Raw genomic sequence first — 19757 nt, 5'->3', positions numbered from 1 at the left:
TTCTTTGTTTTATAGTAGCATTTTGTTCATTAAATGGATGGATGGCATGTTAAGAATGTTAGCATTAGGAGCTGTCTTAAAGATATGCTATTTACCAGGTTTTTGGCCCAAAAGAACAACAGAGATCGGTATATGATCAAGCCATTTCGCCCATTGTTAAGGAAGTTCTTGACGGATTTAATTGCACTGTATTTGCATATGGGCAAACTGGTACAGGTAAAACATACACAATGGAAGGAGGAATGAGGAATAAGGTATTAACTGGTTCACACTATACACCATATCATCTTTCACATTGATCTACTCTTGTCCATAAGATTTGTTCTTTCCTTATGTTATAGGCTGGTGAATTACCAGCTGAAGCAGGTATTATTCCAAGGGCAGTTCGCTAAATTTTTGATACGCTTGAAGGTTAAAATGCATATTATAGCACGAAAGTGACTTTTTGGGAACTATACAACGAAGAAATCACTGACTTGCTAGCTTCAGAAGAGCCTTCAAAGTCTTTAGAAGAGAGACAAAAGAAGCATGTATCTCTCATGGAGGATGGAAAAGGTTGTGTTGTAGTGAGGGGTCTTGAGGAAGAAGCTGTGTACAGTGCAAACGACATTTATAACCTCCTGGAGCGAGAAGCAGCCAGGAGGCGCACAGCAGACACTCTATTGAACAAATGCAGCAGGTAGGACATGTTAGCTTTAATCGATTTAAAAAGTAAATGTTAAGCGACAAGTTAATGATACTCTTCTTCTGCAGTCGTTCTCACTCTGTTTTTAGCATAACTATTCATGTCAAAGAAATGACTGTTGGAGATGAGGAGCTCATTAAGTGTGGCAAGCTCAATCTTGTTGATTTAGTAGGATCAGAAAATATTTCTCGATCAGGTGCACGAGAGGTATGATATTAGCATCACAGATTTGTGCTTTAAAGCAAAATTAGAAAGCTTTTACATTTCTCTTATACTCGGTTATTCAAATAAATGTTAACTAAATGACAAATTAGCACTGGAAAAAAACAAAAAAGAATATGATAACAACTATGCTTTAATCCCAAACAAGCTGAGGTCGGTTATATGCATCTTCTGGAATGGTGGTAACAAGTCTTGTATGGATTAACCCTGATAAAGCGAATCCAACTTACAGCAACTATATCTGTTTGAATTCAGGCTCGTGCAAGAGAAGCGGGAGAAATCAATAAGAGTTTGCTTACTTTTGGTCGTGTTATAACAGCTTTGGTTGAACACTCTATTCACATAGCTTAGATTCAAGTGCAATCATGCCCCGTGCTACTGCTTAACGCCCCGTGAGGCCGTGCTACTGCTCAAGACTGTTTATTGAGGGATGCTCTCTATGTTTTTTGTTGCACTATGTTTAACTGTTTAAGTGTTAAGACCGTGCAGACTTGCAGTTGGCCAGTTGCAGTGTTGCACTGTGTTTAAGTGTTAATACTTAAGGGTTAAGACTGTTTTTGTTGGACTGTGTTTAACTTGTTTAACTGTGTTTAAGTTGTTGGACTTGTTGGACTGTGTTAAGTGATTAACTGTGTTTAAGACTTTAAGTTGTTTAATATAGTTGTGTAATCAGTAATGTGCATTGTGCAGTTGGCCTGCTTTTGCCAACTACAGTATACGCCAGATTCATTGCAAATTTGCCAGTTTGTATGACATACAATATTGACATTGAGTTCAGTATACTGGCGTGCAAGGTTGCCTTTGCAAGTTGCAACTGCAAATGTTATTCTTGTTTCAGGCTTTCAGCCATGTGCACATTGTGGTTGTGCAGTTGTGCACTGTTAGTGCTAATATGTTATAGTGTTATATATCGAAAAACATATTCTTTTAGAGTGAAAATTTCAATTGTCCATGTGCACTGTTAGCACTTAGCATTGATTGTTCATTGATTGTTAAACTGAAACCGTACCGAACCAAAATAAGAAATACCGAACCGTACCGAAATAATTTGGTACGGTATTTGGTATACACAATCGATAAATCGAATACCGAAATACCGAACCGAAATGCTTAAATACCGAACCGAAATACCGAACGCCCGCCCCTAGGCTAGAGAGTGTTTTCTGGAGAGTTGCTTTTGATTTAGGGATTTTGAAAAGTGACTAAAGAAGAAGTTGTGCACTACTATTAGGTAATAAAAAGAGGAAAAGAAAAAAATCGTCTCTGCTAAAGGAGCAGAAAACTTTACATGGTGGGTTAGGAGCATGGGATGTACCCAATTTATTAATTATTAAAAAGTGAAATAATGGATAATTTTAAAAGAGGAAACGTGGGGAATCAAACTACTAACCTAGTAAATGGAAGGTGCACTCCTCTACCAGTACACTACAATGCTCACTTGAGGGTGGGTTCACCCATACAAATTTAAGTATTTTATGTTGAAATTTACTGTTGCTATACACAGTTTAGGGAGAGGAGGATGGGTTCACGTGACCCGCCCCCTCCCAAGTAAATCCACCCATGGTAGTAGTAACAAACGACCGTTTCAGAGGAAGCGGTTGAACTTTAGAGTAAATTTTACTTAAGCCCTTGAGCTTTTCGGTTTGCAAAGTAATACCCAATTCAATTTTTAAATTTGATGATACGCGCCTTTGATCTCAAACTACGGTAGGCTGATGACGTTGAGATGGATGAGTGGGTGTACTAGGAGAGATAAGATTGTGGCCTCGGTAAATGACAAGATGGGGGAGTCGAGGCTGAGATGGTTCGTGTATGTTAAGAGGAACAACATTAATACTTGTATGAGTCACAATCTGCCAGATAATATTCGAAATAAGATTACTCTAAAGGAAGAATCTCGAATCATCACTAGTCGAGGTGAGCCAGAAAGCAGAAATACTCGTAGCCGAAGAGTCGATGAGAGACGTGGTCGAGATGTCGATAATGGTCGGGGTCGAACATCGCTGATGAAGTTGTAACGACTAGTTTTCGAAATAGGATATTAAAGGGAATATTCTAATGAATATTCTCTGCATTACTATTAAGGTTTATCATAAATATGTCTCATATAAATAGAAAGAGGGGCCAATGTTGTGAGGCACGTGAGATTATTTGTAAGAACAAACTTTTGGCTAAATATTCTCTCTTACTAAGAAACAAGCATGACCTTTTCATCAAGATTCTTGTTCGAATTATTCTTTACTTTTCATCATATCCGAGAATAATTCGAACAATCAAGGATTTGTTTATCACTCATCATTGTCAGGAGGAACAACCACCTAGTTCCTCCTTTATTGAGTGAATTTCTCATTTTATTTACTCAAATGTCATTTATTGCTATTCATTGTTATTAAATGCTCTATTATTGCTCACGCTATTTGGAACAATTATTGCATACCAATGTTATATCTCTACCAGATTTGTCTAACGTTGGTCACACTTTCGGAACTCGCATCCAGAAATATTATTGTTAACTAGATTTAACTCCTTATCACATAAATTCAATTATTTGAACCAATGATTATACTTTTTGGTCAAACAATGCTCATGTTAGGAGGTTGGCCATGACGGGTTTGAGAAGAGGTCGAGGTAAATGATTAGGTAGGACATGGCGCTGCTTCAGATTACTGAGGGTATGACCCTTGATAGGAGGGCGTGAAGGTAGAGAACTAGGGTATAAGGAAGGTTTATCTCTTTCTTACCAGTAGTATAAGTAACACTCATGTACCTTAATATTCTTATCACGTTATTTAGTTCATTTCAATTATCGTATTTCCCTTTTAGTACTACTTATTCTTTTCTTTCTTTTTTTCTTCCTTATTCCTTTTCTTTCTTCTTCTTCTTCTCGCCTTTTCCGAGCCGAGAGTCTGTTGGAAACAACATCTCTACCTTCACTAGGTAGGTGTAAGATATACATACACGCTATCCTCTCTAGATCCCACTTGTAAATAAATTGTCATTGCATAATTTGTAAAATGTAAAAAATGACCGTCGATTAACGTGTACTTTCCATACTACATAATTTAAGCAATAGTATCTTATAGAAATTAAAATTCATACGTTTTTTCTTTAAAATTTTCAAAATATGATTTTATTGACTATTTAGATGCGGAGTTTAAATTTTAATAATATTTGATCTATTTTGTTACTATTGCTATTACTAAAAAATGACTTCAAATAGTGTGCCTAACTTCTTAATATGCAGTATGTTTAAAACAAAAATAAGCTTTAAAAAGAACGAGTAACTTATTATTTTTAATTTCGGAATCAACTTCCAAAAGATACATGTGATTGTTTGATTTATAATGCAAATTTTGTTCAAATGTTAAGTTCAACTGATATGAATATTTAACAAATAACTATAATTGTTTTTTTTTTCCATCCGCTAGGCAAGCGCCTAGGGCTAGTTTTTTTATTAATAACAGAAAAGAAAAATACAACAATTAGGAAATTGTCATTGTCTTCCTTCAATGAAAGGAAATAGACTTTGCACTCTAATGTAACGTACTATCAAAATTGAGCATAATACTCAAATTGATATCACATTATGCGTACTAAAACTTTGTAATTGTAAAAACAGCCCAAATGAGTCCAAGTCGACGTTCTATCTCCAGTCCAAAGCGTCCCAGTGTGAAATTTGATTTGCGTAAATAGCCCCTTTTCAGCAACTTCACGTAGACTCCACCAATTTGGTAGCTCGGCACTGTAGCATACGGTTACTGTAGCATACGGTAACTGTAGCATACAGTACTGTAGCCATCCGGTACTGTAGCACGTGATCATGTGATGTCCCCTTGAGATTCCCACACTATTGAGGGGTCCAAGGTCCTTGGCATTTGCACCCAAAGTAATGCACATGCCTACAATGATTCTCATGCATTGTCCCTTTCTTTAATGATCCATGTTTCCAAAATATTCTATCATGTGCACTTCATGTGTGCCTTATTTTTTCTAGTTTGTCTGTTTAAGATTGTATATCCTCTTTCCATTTGTTGAAGCATGTTGTCAATTTGAAAAAGCATATGTCCAGCTTTTCATGCAAAGCTCCACATGCAATGTTTGAAAGCATTCGGTCAATAATATCCCAAAGATTCCATTTGTACCTTTTTTCTTGGCATGTAGCCAGGCGTGAATAGCCTATGCACTTGCCAGTAATAAAAAAATCCCAAAGTAACAGCTGCACTCTTCTGCCAATAAAAAATCGTTTGAATGTGGAATCCCAACGCCTTTTCTTTTTGATGTATGCAGCAAGAGTGGTCCAATTTTTTGGGCCAATTTTTGGTTTTGTCGAAGATTACGCCCAGTGGTGTTATCCCAATGCGTATGCCTTCATATTCTATCAAGCTGTTGGACGTATGCTTACAAAAAAGCTCGAATTTTGCTTCTAACGATGACTCCTCGATCCCATGCATTTGTATTAAATTAAAACTCCAGGCGTGCCTGCCTTTGTCGTTCCTTTTGTCTTGATGGAAAACAAGACATTCCCAAGTCATGGCCCATATATACGTTTTAATTCTTGGCTTTTTGAAAGCATAGGATAATATACTCGTAGTGGCACCTGCACGAGAGAAAAGATAGTTAGAAATACCAACCATTATATCCTCCTCCCTTAGGATTTGAATATATTGGTCGATTAAGTTGACATGCCTCCTGCTCTTCCTTTTCTCTTTGCTTCTTATCTCCTGTCCACCTTCACCCTTAGACTTGGACATTGCAGCTTATCTTCATTAACTAACCTCCTTCCCTGTGCATCTAGATGCCAGAATTGTTGGCATTCTATTTCTCCATGATCTAAAGTATAATTAGCAAGTGATCTGCCAGCTTGTTGCCCTCCATATGAATATAAGTAACTGTGTAATTGCCCCCATTCATTAGTTGCATCATTTCCTCTACCTGCTCAGATATGATCCATGGTGGTTTCCAGATCCCATCCGTTATCTTTTTTAATAACATTGAGTCAGTTTGAAGCCATACATGAGAGTATTATTGAAATCTGCAGAACCTTAGTGCTTCTACTATGGCCTTCGCTTCAGCTACTGTGTTTGTTGTCTCTTAAATCTCCTTCCCTACTGACTTGACTATGTCACCATTTTAATTTTTTATACAAAAACCTATTGAGCTCCTGCCTGGATTTCCCCTCGATGCACCATCTGTGTTAACTTTTAGCCATCCTGCACTTGGAAATTCCCACATGACTTTGGTAACCTTAAGTTTAGGAGTGAAATTTTCCATCATAGCTAATAGATCTTGCCATTTGTGAGGTACCATGTCCATCCCAGGGTTTCTCACTTTCATCAATGCCTGCAGATTTGATGAAACTTGATAAATCACCCTGCTAGTTGTCACAGCATCACCATACTTCATACTATTTCTTCTTTTCTAGAGTTCCCAGACTACACATGAGGGGAGTGCTTGCATTACTGGGTTGAGCCTTAAGCACACATTTGCAGTCCAACATTTTGTGATTGCTTGGTGCAATGTTAATCCCTCCACAGTTATTCCCGCCCTCGATAGAAAATACTTCCAAGTTGTCTTTGTAGTTTCTGATCTAAAAAACAAGTGCTGAAGAGATTCATCATCTGGCTGTACACAACACCAACATTTTGATGGCATGCAGTAGCCTAACCTTTTCATGAAATCATCTAAAGGTAACTTTGCTTTCCATACTTTCCATATGAAAAAAGCTATTTTAAAAGGCAGACCCTTTACCCAAATCATCCTATAAGCTGTTCTTGGTTCGTCTCTTCTTCTCGTATAATCCCATGCTAACTTAACACTGAAATATCCTCTTGTTTCCAGCATCCAACAAGGCATGTCAAGAACCTGCTGAGGTGAAGATGGTTTGATTTTCTCCAGAATGTGTACTGCTAAGTCTTCAGGAAGCAGTTCAAATAGCCTGTCCACATCCCACTCACCATCTAAGGTAACATCATATACATTATGTACAGTTTTATCAATGCCAAATTCCTGAGGAACTAAAAAATATAGTACCCCAAGACCTGTCCAGTTTTCAAACCAAAATAGTGAGGATCCCCTTTTTGTTTGCCAAAAGATTTGATGTTCAATCAGATCTCTGCATTCCAACATTTTTCTCCAAATGTGAGACCCCTTTTTCCATGGAACAATTACAAAATTCAATTTCTTACAGTATTTTTGACATACAAAAAAGCTCTATAGGCTTGGTTTTGTTATGAAATTCCACCACAACTTGCTGAATAATGCCTTTGCTACATCATGTAGTGACCTGAAACCTATTCCTCCTTCCTCAACTGGCATGCATAGTGTATTCCATGAAGCCCAATGCCTACTAGTTCCTCCTACAGAGCTGCTCCAGAAAAATTGAGCAAACAATTTGTGCAGCCTATTTATCACATAATTTGGAGGGTTTACAGCTGATAATAGATGCATAGGCATGCTTTGCAGTACATGGGTTATGAGAACTGCCCTGCCCCTACTGATAATAACTTACCCTGCCATGATTGCAGTTTGTCCATTACCTTAGTAATTAGGGGCTGATAGTATTCCAGCTTTCTCCTTGCATAAAATATAGGACAACCTAGATATATAATAGGAAAATCATTCCTATGAATGCCTGTGATCCTTTCCACCTTGCTGACTACTTCCATGTCTGTTAAATAATGCAGGTACACAGCTGATTTGGTCTTGTTAACAAGCTGCCCAGATGCAACTTCATATGCATTCAGCACTTGCATAATCAGCATTAGAGATGTTTCATCTGAGGATGAGAAAATAATCATGTCATATGCATACGCCAAATGATTGATCTTTGGACTCCACTTTGGCATCCCAAATCCACAAAAATATAGGTTAGTATGTAGTGCATTTAGACCCCTAGATAATGCTTCTGCTGCCAAGATAAACAAAGTTGGAGATACAGGATCACCTTGTTTTACTCCCCTTGAGGACTTAAAGAACCCATGAGCTTGACCATTGATTAGAATAGAATACCAATTGTTTGAAACTAATCCAAAGACAATCCCTATCAACCTTTCTGTGAATCCCATCTTTCTCAGTACCTTGGTTAGGAATAGCCAAGATAATCTATCATAAGCTTTGGTCATATCTAGCTTCAGGATGACATTAGGTCCAGCCTTAGTTCTAAGCCTAATGTTAGTCACTATCTCCTGAGTTAGAAGGATGTTTTCTACTATATTCCTGCCCTTGACAAAACCTGATTGTTCCTCCGATATCAGACTTGGGAGAAATTTCACTAGCCTTTCATGTACCACCCTCGATATAACCTTATTTGAAAAATTACTGAGGCTTATTGGTCTTAAATCAGAAAAATTGGTAACTTCTTTTTTCTTTGGTAGCAGAACTAGGTTGGTGTGTGTTACACACTTGGGTAGCTCATGACCATTGAAAAAAGCCCTCACCATGTCGTACAGGTCATCCCCTATTATGTCCCAACAAGAATGATAGAATTTACCTGTCATACCATCTGGCCCCCAGCACTATCACCATTAAGTCCAAGTACTGCCACTTTAACCTCCTCTTTTGTTGGCTGCTTAATCAATTCTACATTTTGCTCAGTGTTAATCAGATTAGGAACATGCTCTATGATATCAAATGATGAAGGAGTAGCTGCTTCTGTGAACTGTTTCTCGTAGAATTTGATAGCCTCTTCTGCAATTTCTTGTTCTTCTTCAATCCAGGTTCCTCCACTATTTTGAATTCTGTTAAGCTGAAGTCTCTTCCTCCTACCTCTCACTTGTGCTTGGAAGAACTTAGTGTTCCTATCCCCTTTATTGAACCAAGTCATGCATGCCTTTTGTTGCCAATATTTCTCCTCTAGTGCAAGACATTTGATCAATTTTACCTGAACCTTTTGTAGCATTTCCTTGTTCATCCCTATAGGATTTGCTTCAAATTCTGCTTCATGAACCATCACTACCTCCTCCATGCTTGCTATCTTTTGGAAAATATCTCCAAATGTAGCCTTACTCCACAATGAAAGGGCCTTCTTTAATTTTTTTAACTTGTGATTAAAAAGAATATAAGGATTTGCACTGAAATCAGCTATCCAATTCTCTTTCACCACATCTTTAAAGTCGCATGTTCCACCCAAAAATTCAAGAACTTAAAAGGCTTTTTTATTGGTGGAGTCTCAATATCACACTTCAGATACATTGGACTATGATCAGAACCAGTCTTTGACAAATGTTGTACCTTTATTCCTGGAAATGTTTGTTGGAACTCAACATTGGCCAAGCATATGTCTAGCCTTTTGAATATACAGTCTTCCTCTGCTTTCCCATTCCACCATGTAAATATGTTGCCTTTAAATCCAAGGTCGAAGAGATTGCAAGTGTTGACGCAGTGTAGAAAATCATCAATTTCATTCAGTGACACTAGTAACCCACCAAACTTCTCTTCTTCGTCCCATATTATATTGAAATCACTTCCTACAAGCCATGGTGCATCCATATCCCTTGCCATTGCATATAATGAATCCCATAATTCTATCCTCTCAATTGTATCACATTTAGCATATATCAATGTTAGGATAAACTCCACATGCGATTCAGTATGAAACAATCGTAGTGTTAATTGTTGCACCATATTGCACCATATTCAGTATGAAACAATCATAGTGTTAATTGATTTTTGTTACGTAGTCTTAAAGTTTTTTTTATTTTTATTTTAGGCCATAGTTTGTGTGAGCAGAAGTGAGTGTACAATATGGCTCTCCTCCCTCTCTCTCTTTTTTAGCCAATATCATCAACCCTATTTTTCACTAGATCAAAAATACTTGGAAACATACTATGTTCACATGGTTTCAAGTATTTAATTAATAAATTGGTTGTTTGCCAAGCTTTGTTTTAGCAAGTCTCTTGTCCATCGTTGTTCATGGATCCCCCTCTGATCAAACCACCACTCCCAGCGGAACCCCCAGATAAGCATAGCCAAATGGAGGTAGAATTACCTCATCACTCCTATAAGGAAATGCTTTTGGACAAACCAGCGAGCAACCAAACTGATTACTATGAGATCGACCATCAACCAAATCCAGATCTTGACAAAGGGAAGCACATTGAGGTTTCAATTCCCCTTTCACAAGATGACAAAAAATGCCTTTACCTTCCATGGCGTTACTCTGTAATCATCAAAGTTTTCAAGAGAAAGATGACTCACCATCTCAAATGATATAAACTAAACGAGCTATGGAAACCATTCGAACAATTAATCTTTATTGACCTAGGGTGGGACTTCTACATAGTTAAATTTAGTTTAGAAGAAAGTATGGTTAAGGCTCTCCACCTTGGCCCCTGGTTCATCTCTGGAAATTTTCTATTTGTACGAAAATGGGAACCAAAATTTGTCCCTCAAAAAGCCACTCTTACTTCAACTGCCATATGGATCTGGCTCCCTCAATTACCAACAGAATTCTATGATCAGGACATCCTAGAGAAAATTGGTAGGAAACTGGGCAAACTTCTCAAGATAGACCAATGTACATCCTTTACTCTAAGGGGAAGATATGCTCGTATTTGTATTCAAGTACCACTGGAAACCCCACTAGAAACATCGGTAATAATAGGGGACCATAAGCAGGTTGTGATCTACGAAGGAGAGGGGACTCTATGCACCATTTGCGGTAGAATCAGGCACACTGCATAAATTTACAATTACAGGGCACCCACACCCACAGCAACCCATGAACCACAGAAAGCTCATCAAAGGAAAGCAGTCATATCAGAGGAAAGCGAGTGGAAAATTGTTACCTTCCCAAGAAGACGCAAGCAAATATTAGCAAAAATAACAAACAAAAATGATAATAGAATAAACAAACTACAACATGTTCCACAAACGGACGAGATACAGGTAAATCTCTCCAAACTCAAACTCAGCGTTACAATTCAAAAAAGTCAACCCCGCCCAGAATACCCAAAAAGGCCCAATGACCCAATGTATAATGCAAGACCCACTAACCCACAAGGTCTGACCCAACAAGGTCAAAGAATAGGCACACGGGCCCAGCCCAGTACAAGTGCCAAAAGAAAAGCGGGGCCAACTACTGATGACCCTACCGACCTCAATCATGAACCCATCATTCAAGGGTCTTCTAGCCCAACTCCCAAGACCACACTTCTCAAGAGTGGCGAAATACCCAATGGGGCCGATCCCTTTTCCCCAAACGGGTACTTTAACAAGGGCACAACTATTAGCCCAATTCCCCACCCAAACATACTCACCTACACTTCCCCTACCAGCACTCCTGAAACGACCTCTAATGGAGAAATATCAACAGTCATCAACAACAATCAAGTGCCCTATCTGGTACCCCCTATTTCCAGATGAAAAGACTACAACCGTCACCTCCATTAGATCCATAATTAATGACCATCCCACCCCTAGTTCCGATATCCAGTAACCCTTTCACTGACCAAGATTTGACACCAAAAGGGGTTCTGATGGAACGGAAGTCCCTTAAGTTCACCCCACTTGTTACCTAAAGTAGTAAGGCAAAGAAACATAAAAATGGCAAACGAAATGCAACCAACCATCATCACCTCCCGGCAACCACCACCGGACCACCAACCGGCCTCCTGGTTGGAGGTTGCTTTACAAGGCTAGGGACTCTCCTACAATTTCACCTTGGGCAATCAGAAGGTCACCCTAGTAGTGCAAAACCTAGCCCACCTGGCCAGAGTCACGGTGGAAGCACTAAGCTAAGCACTTGCAGTCTTTGGACCTCTCCTATGGCAATCGATGGTCAACAATGACAACAACTCCCCATTAACGGACCCTCAAGCTCTCAACAACTACATTCTACAGAGCTTCCAAACCCTACCTTTCTTCCCAGATCTGATGAAAGAGGATCCATCAGCGAGCCGGTCTTCGTTATGATCGACCAGCCAACTCAAAACAAACTGTCATCTTCTGCTCCAAAAGGGAAGACCAATTCCCCACCTCTCCAGAACATCAAAAAAGGAATCTCCAAAGCGCTGGAGATCCTCAAGAAGAAGAATGCCTCGGAGGAAGAGGAAATACCTTATGTTATACCATGAACGGACTCACTACTTCTGGACTCAGTGAGAGCGATAGAGTTCAGCACATAAACCAGCGAGATTATAGTTATACTATGCCCCAGAACAATGACCAAGTGTGGAATGAGCCTAGTCTCAACCCAAACACATGGTCCGATGAAACCCCTTCTCAACCTAACTCTAGTGCTGAGTCTCAAGAGGAAGTCCCCCCCACCTCAAATGACGGGTCTGCAAAGACCAAAGAGCCCTCAAGAGGGACCTCACCCACCACCCCAACTCCAATGATGAACTACATCATGTGGAATGTTGGGGGTAGAAATAATGACGAGTTCAAGCGGCATTGTTTAGAAATTATGAAAATGCACAAGCCTGCCATGCTTGTCCTGCTTGAAATGAAGATGGAAGACCACCAGAATCTGGCTCAACAACTTCAGTTCGATATGATCATTTAGTCTCCGACAGTAGGGCTATCTGGAGGTATAGTGTTTATGTGGAAAGAGGAGTTTGTGGCAGTTGAAAAAGTGGCAACTACCCCTCAAGGCATCCATGCAATGGTTCAGGTAAGTCCCAACCACCCTCCATGGCTCTTCTCTGCTATTTATGCTAGTAATTTCTTAGCAAATAGGAAATTCCTATGGGAGAACTTAATCACAATATAAAAAACCTAAAAACCAACTGGTTTATAGGAGGATACTTCAATGAAGTCTTAAAGGCCCGGGACAAATTTGGGGGCAATCACATAAACCTGAGCTGCAACAACCTATTTTGGAAACTTAAGTCTAGGAATAACTGGCTAAATGAGGGTGATGCCAGCACCAGATTCTTTCACATATTCACCCTCAATAGAAGAAGGAGGAACAGAATCCTCTCTCTTAAAGAGGAGAATGGAAACTAGCTTCATGACCAGAATGACATTCATACAACAATTGTGGGCTTCTTCACTGATCTATACACAACATCCCGCACTAAAGCCCCTTGGGCTTTCACAAGCCACTTCATCATGTCACCTATTCTATCTGAAAGCCAAAGAGCTTTTATGGACAAACCTGTTCATGTGAGTGAGATTAAAAGGGCAGTCTTCTCCCATAAACCCTTCAAATCTCCTGGCCCTGATTGCCTCCACCCCTTCTTCTACCAAAAGTATTGGGACATAGTAGGGGACTCTGTCACAAACTTCTGTAAAAAATGCTTCTCTACAAGCTCTATGGATAGCACCATGAACCAAACTCTCTTGTGCCTAATCCCTAAATGCCCCCAAGCTTCAATGCTAAAAATTTTAGGCCCATAGGATTTTGTAACACTATTTACAAGTCAGTCACAAAAATTATTGTGAACAGGATAAATCCTATTCTGCCCCATATCATTGGGCCAGGCCAAGCAAGCTTCCTTTCTAATAGGAGAGCTTGTGATAATTCCATCATTGTCCAAGAATATATCACACACTACATAAAAATGAGGAGGAAAAGTGACAACATGATCCTAAAAATAGACCTAGAGAAGGCCTTTGATAGGCTAGAATGGTCATTTATTAGAGACACTCTAGCTGCTTTCAATTTTCCCCAAAGCTTATCCAAGCTCATCATGTCCTGCATCAGCACATCATCCATTTCTATTCTTGTCAATAGGGGAAAAATAGAGTCTTTCAAACCTTTAAGAGGCATTAGACAGGGAGACCCTATGTCTCCCTACCTATTCATTATGTGCATGAAAGACTATCAAGATCTATTGATAAGGCAGTCCTACATGACCAATGGCATCCCATAAGTATAAGTAGGTCTGGACCAAAAATATCCCACCTCTTCTTTGCGGATGACCTAACCTCTTTGCTAAAGCCAATGACAGGAATTGCGATACCATTCTTTTAATATTGCAGAACTTCAATGAGCAGTCAGGACAGAAAATCAACCTCACCAAATCAAGAGTCCTGTTTTCTTTAAACATTCAACATGATGCCATACAAAACCTCTCCAATTATTTGTCCATCAAGCACACAACATCCTTTGGGAAATACCTTGGATTCCCATTCTTCATAAAAACAAATATCTGCAGACTTTCAATTCATCATTGATAACATTCAATCCAAGCTGGTTGGTTGGAAAACCAAATGCTCAACATGGCTGGGAGAACAATCTTGGCCAAAACTTCTTTGAACATCATTTAAAGCCATGTTATGCAATACATAAAACTACCCACTAGAATTATCAATCAGATTAATAAAATGCAAAGAAACTTTCTTTGGGGCACCACCCCTGAAAGGAAGAAGTTACATCTGATCAAGTGGGAGGTGGTCACTAAGACCAAGGTGGGGGGGGGGGCTAGGGCTCCAAAAGGCTAGTATCAAGAACAAAGCTCCCCTCACAAATCTTGCATAGACGACCTATAAGAATACCAATAGTCTATGTGCTAGAGTTCTAATTCACAAACATTGCAACATGTCTAATAATGCTAGACCAGTTAGGGCATTTAGACACCTTAGACACCCAAAATCTCCAATCTGGCAGGGCATCCTATAGTGCTAGGAGATATGCAACAAAACAAGTATATGAGTAGTCCATAAAGGAAATATGGTCAGTTTCTTAAATGATACACGGATCCCTAATTAGCCAGCAATCAGACAGGTGATTGAGGGCCCATTAATCCAAAATGACCTAGATGCCAAGGTTAGATCAATCCACAACCTGGGCAATTGAGACACATCAACTTTGTCCATTACCCTTCCTCTAAGAATTATGAGCCTGTTGAACTTTGTGTCCATCCCCCATGTTACAACTAAGGATGACAATCTTATATGAGATTTGACTCCTAATGGCCAGTTCTCAAATAGTTATACTTTCTCATTCCTAAGCAGGACTGACACCAACCTCCATTGTGGTGGGGAAGGCTCCTTCAAATGGATCTAGAAGCTACAAGCCCCCAACAAAATCAAGTACTTCATCTGGCTCCTAACCCATAAGAGACTCCCAACTAGGAGCTTCCTCCACTCTATTGGAATCAACTGTATCCCACAATGTCCTTATTATAACAATGGACAGGAAACCATTGCCCATATTTTCTTTGAATGCCCTAATGCTGTCCATTTCTGGAATGAAATTCTATCAAAATTTTCAAGGAATAGTTCACATAATGCTCCAGTTTTCAATGGCCATCAGTGGCAATCAACATGGAATTTTATCAAAAATGTCCCCTTCAACAACTATATCTTTTGGGACAATCTCATTCCCTTTTGTTTGTGGTACATTTGGTTAACCATAAACAACAATTTATTCAATAATAAGAACGAACACATCAATGCCACAAACACAGTCTCAAAAGCAACTGAATACCTTATGTTTACAAAGAATGACTCAACAAAGGTAACTCACCAGATCTTGTTAAAATGGGAACCACCAACTAGGGGATTTTACAAACTAAATACAGATAGAGCAGCAAGAGGGGGCCTAGGAATATGAGGATCAGGAGAAGTATTCAGGAACCACAATGACAACTGGATATTGGGTTACATGGACAATATACCTCACACAACAGACACTAGGGCAGAAGTACAAGCTCTCATACAGGGTCTGCAACTAGCGGAGCAAAACAATTTAGTTCCATTGGAAATAAACACTCATTCAGTTGAAACAATCAATATGCTTTTGAATGGAAATCTGATTTATGACTCTCTAATTTGTGAATGTAGGTCAATCATCTAAAGGATGGACAACGTGGTAGTGAGGCACATATACCGGAAGCGTAGAGTAGTTGATGCATTGGCCAAGGAAGCAGCAAATGAAATATTTTTGAACAAGTCTATGACATTATCAATTCCTCTAATGTTTGTCAATGATGTATTTTGGGCAGACATCCTAGGAACTGAATTAGTTAGATCTTTTATGGGTTGTAACTTAAACACAGTCGTGCATAACATTACAACTACGAGGTTTCTTCGATACTTTATAAATGCCCCTGATGTAGTTCCTTTTGTTAATTAGCATATAAATACTATATCCCTTTAACCAAAAAAAAATGACTTCTTTTTTTTGAAACAATTATGATGTATCTAAGTTTTTCCTTTTTAAAATTTAAAAATCGATTTAACAAAGGAATGCACAAGGACTAATTTGAAATTTAGAAAAAACTTGAAGTCTTTCATTATACTGTGTCATTCTGAATAGTTAAGAATAACTAAATAATACGAATGAAAAACTTTTCTGTTCATAAAAGCTTTTATCAAATTTGTCTATGTATATGAACAAATTTCTTTTGAGGAAAAAAAATATGTAAGTAAGTATTTTATAAACTAGAAGAAAAAAGTTGTAACAACGCCAAAAAACTTTAAGTAGAGGCCAAATATATATACAACCCATTTAGCTTGGTCTCATTTTTTTTATTTTGGCACTCTATCTCAATCTTGTTTCATTTTGGTCCTCTAACTCTATTTCTTATGTTTCACTTTAACACAAAAGCTGAAACCAGTGCAAAAAATATAGCGCATATGTATATACAAATATGAGGTGTAATAAATATCCAATTAAATGTTGCCACCTGATTTTTTTATCTATATCAAAAGGGTCAATACTAAAATACCTGAACCCGACCGTATTTAGGTAAAATTACGTCCACTTCTTATTTACACAAGAAAATGACAACACTGAAAATGAAATTCGAAAATGATTCACTTACTTTGTCAAATTTACACCCATAAAAGCGATGACCTTCTTGGTGTCCATGATACTTTCAGTTCAACTTGAAATCCATAAGAATAAATATCCATTCATGAGACATAGATGCACTTCAAACTTCAAGTTTAGGTGAAATAAACCCCCCCCCCCCCAAAAAAAATAGAATAAATAAACGAACAATAAAATTGCAAAAGTTTGAAGTTTTCTGGATGGTCACGTATGAAATCGGCAGATGAAAACTTTGGAATTTTGATAATGAAGATGGGGCTACAGTGAATGAGGAAGGAAATAATGTAGATGAAATAAAGGGGAAGGGAGTTGGGGATTAAATGTAGGGCAACATTTATTTTGTTACTGTTGGGGACGGAATTTTGCCAAAAAGAATCCGCCTCAGGCGCCTATCAGGTGAGTCAATTCACACTATGTGACTAGTCAGTTTTTGTGTTAAAATAAAACATAAGAAATAAAGTTGGAGGGTCAAATAGAACAAAGTTGAAATAGAGTGCCAAAGTGAAAAATGGGGCCAAGTTGAATGAGTTATATATGTATTTGGCCTAAAGTAGATAAAGCATCCCTAAAAATCAATATACAGTATTAATAACGTACACAGACAGAGTAGGGGTGGGCAAAAAATCCGAAAAATCGAATTCCGAACCGAACCAAATTAATTTGGTATTTCGGTTTCGGTTTTTTCGGTTTTTCGGTCTAATTCGGTAATGAATTTTCGGTATTTCGGTATTTCAGTTCGGTTTTCGGTTTTATAATTTTACAAATTTGGTAAACCGAAATACCGAAATAATCTAAACGACTAAGCCCAATTACCTATTTTATAGGCCCATGCGGCCAGGCCATGCCCATTGCCCCATCCCCAGCGTCCCACTCCCACCCAGGCCCAGCTCCCCCAACTCCCAACCCAAGCCCAATCCCAATCAATAACCTAAGTACCCAACCGGCCAACCCAAGACCCAAGTCTTGAATCAAATTAGGCATTTCATTAGGGTTTGCTTACTACTTCAGAGTTCAGAGTCTTCACTCTTGTCTTCAGTGCTTAGCCATTTCATCGAGAAGTAGACGAGAATCGACTACGAGTCTAGGATATCACTTATCAGTCTGCGATTCTAGATGAGAATCGACTGCTTAGGATATTAGTCTACGTCTCTACGAGTTACGACCAGTCGACATTCGAGCTCGAGTCTCATCTCATCTTCACCGGTTAACTCCACTACTTTTGTAAGTTTTGTAAGTCTCATCTCATTCTCATGATCTCATCCCAGTACTCGACTACTCTCTGAGGTTTTGTTTGAGTTTTTACATTTTTATGTTTTGAACTTTTTGAGTTCAGAGTTCAGACGCATAATTTTTTTAATTTCTGATTTTCCGCATCAAACTAATTTAGGGTTATAGGAGGCGATTTCCAGCTCGATTCGATTCCTCACTCCTCAATTTCAGAGGTTTGTTGTTTCGCTTTCTTTTGGTTGTACTGCTGATTGAATGAACTGCTGTTCCGAGCTTTTCCCTTTAGTAGGAAAATATCATCTGTATTCTGTAATCTGTATCACGTTCATGGCTTCATGCTGTTTAATTCATTTGCTTGTATAATAATAGTTGTGAGTACACGACTATGTGTTAGGCTTACCATATGATTACTTTGTTTATGTCTGATTTTTAGATCTTTACCATATGAGCAGAGCAACTAACAATAGCAGAATGCTCTCTTTGGTTGAACACTCTATTCTTTTAGTCGCCCCGGTTGAAATTTGCCTAACAACAGACACTTGGACTCTATTCTTTTGGTTGAAATCATATTTCAGGACATGATTTATATGCTGTAAACCTGCCTTTTTTTATTATCGTTATGTGCTTATAAAATTGAATGTGGAAAAACACACCTCAATATGGACATCAATGGCTTAGGATTGGATGCATTGTTGCTGATTGATGTTCTTACACATTGGCTTCAAGAAAAATAAATGCTACAAATTTCATTTGACAAGTCTTAGTGTTGTTATTGTTGTTTCAGGCCATTGAATGATGATGAGCAAAGGATTAATGTTCCAAAGGCCATAACATGTAATGAAAGTAAAAGAGAAGTTTCTGTTTTACAAAATGTAGCTAACAAGCAAGTAGACAAAGTATTCACTTTTGACAAGGTATAATTCTTTGTTTTATAGTAGCATTTTGTTCATTAAATGGATGGATGACATGTTAAGAATGTTAGCATTAGGAGCTGTCTTAAAGATATGCTATTTACCAGGTTTTTGGCCCAAAAGCACAACAGAGATTAACCCTGGAATGGTTTATATGCATCTTCTGAAATGGTGGTAACAAGTCTTGTATGGATTAACCCTGATAAAGCGAATCCAACTTACAACAACTATATCTGTTTGAATTCAGGCTCGTGCAAGAGAAGCGGGGGAAATCAATAAGAGTTTGCTTACTCTTGGTCGTGTTATAACAGTTTTGGTTGAACACTCTATTCACATAGCTTAGGTTCAAGTGCAATCATGCCCCGTGCTACTGCTCAACGCCCCGTGCTACTGCTCAAGACTGTTTGTTGAGGGATGCCCTCTCTGTTTTTTGTTGCACTATGTTTAACTGTTTAAGTGTTAAGAATGTGCAGACTTGCAGTTGGCCAGTTGCAGTGTTGCACTGTGTTTAAGTGTTAATACTTAAGGGTTAAGACTGTTTTTGTTGGACTGTGTTTAACTTGTTTAACTGTGTTTAAGTTGTTGGACTGTGTTAAGTATTTAACCGTGTTTAAGACTTTAAGTTGTTTAATATAGTTGTGTAATCAGTAATGTGCATTGTGTAGTTGGCCAGCTTTTGCCAACTACAGTATACGCCAGATTCATTGCAAATTTGCCAGTTTGTATGACATACAATATTGACATTGAGTTCAGTATACTGGCGTGCAAGGTTGCCTTTGCAAGTTGCAACTGCAAATGTTATTCTTGTTTCAGGCTTTCAGCCATGTGCACATTGTGGTTGTTCAGTTGTGCACTGTTAGTGTTAATATGTTATAGTGTTATATATCGAAAAACATATTCTTTTAGAGTGAAAATTTCAATTGTCCATGTGCACTGTTAGCACTTAGCATTGATTGTTAAACCGAAACCGTACTGAAACGTACCGAACCAA

The 19757-nt window shown here is 38.4% G+C and overlaps 2 protein-coding genes across 2 annotated transcripts; one reads left to right on the top strand and one right to left on the bottom strand.

Annotated features, from left to right (window-relative positions):
* Positions 1–131: 131 nt before the first annotated feature.
* On the top strand, positions 132–1808 carry LOC104213233 (kinesin-like protein KIN-5B; the record flags this gene model as incomplete). The annotated part of the gene is given in 6 exon segments (XM_070162979.1): positions 132–254; positions 342–679; positions 754–892; positions 1163–1231; positions 1598–1654; positions 1746–1808. Coding segments are annotated over 6 exon segments (789 nt in total), but the record flags the coding sequence as incomplete, so codon positions are not given.
* A 7193-nt stretch (positions 1809–9001) lies between these two features.
* On the bottom strand, positions 9002–9529 carry LOC138882330 (uncharacterized). The gene has a single exon (XM_070162974.1). The coding sequence runs from the start codon at positions 9527–9529 to the stop codon at positions 9002–9004; it is 528 nt and encodes a 175-aa protein (XP_070019075.1).
* Positions 9530–19757: the final 10228 nt, after the last annotated feature.

This window comes from Nicotiana sylvestris, chromosome 2 (genome assembly GCF_000393655.2).
Source record: "Nicotiana sylvestris chromosome 2, ASM39365v2, whole genome shotgun sequence".
Classification (NCBI taxonomy): domain Eukaryota; kingdom Viridiplantae; phylum Streptophyta; class Magnoliopsida; order Solanales; family Solanaceae; genus Nicotiana; species Nicotiana sylvestris.
This window is presented reverse-complemented; position numbering and strand designations above follow the sequence as displayed.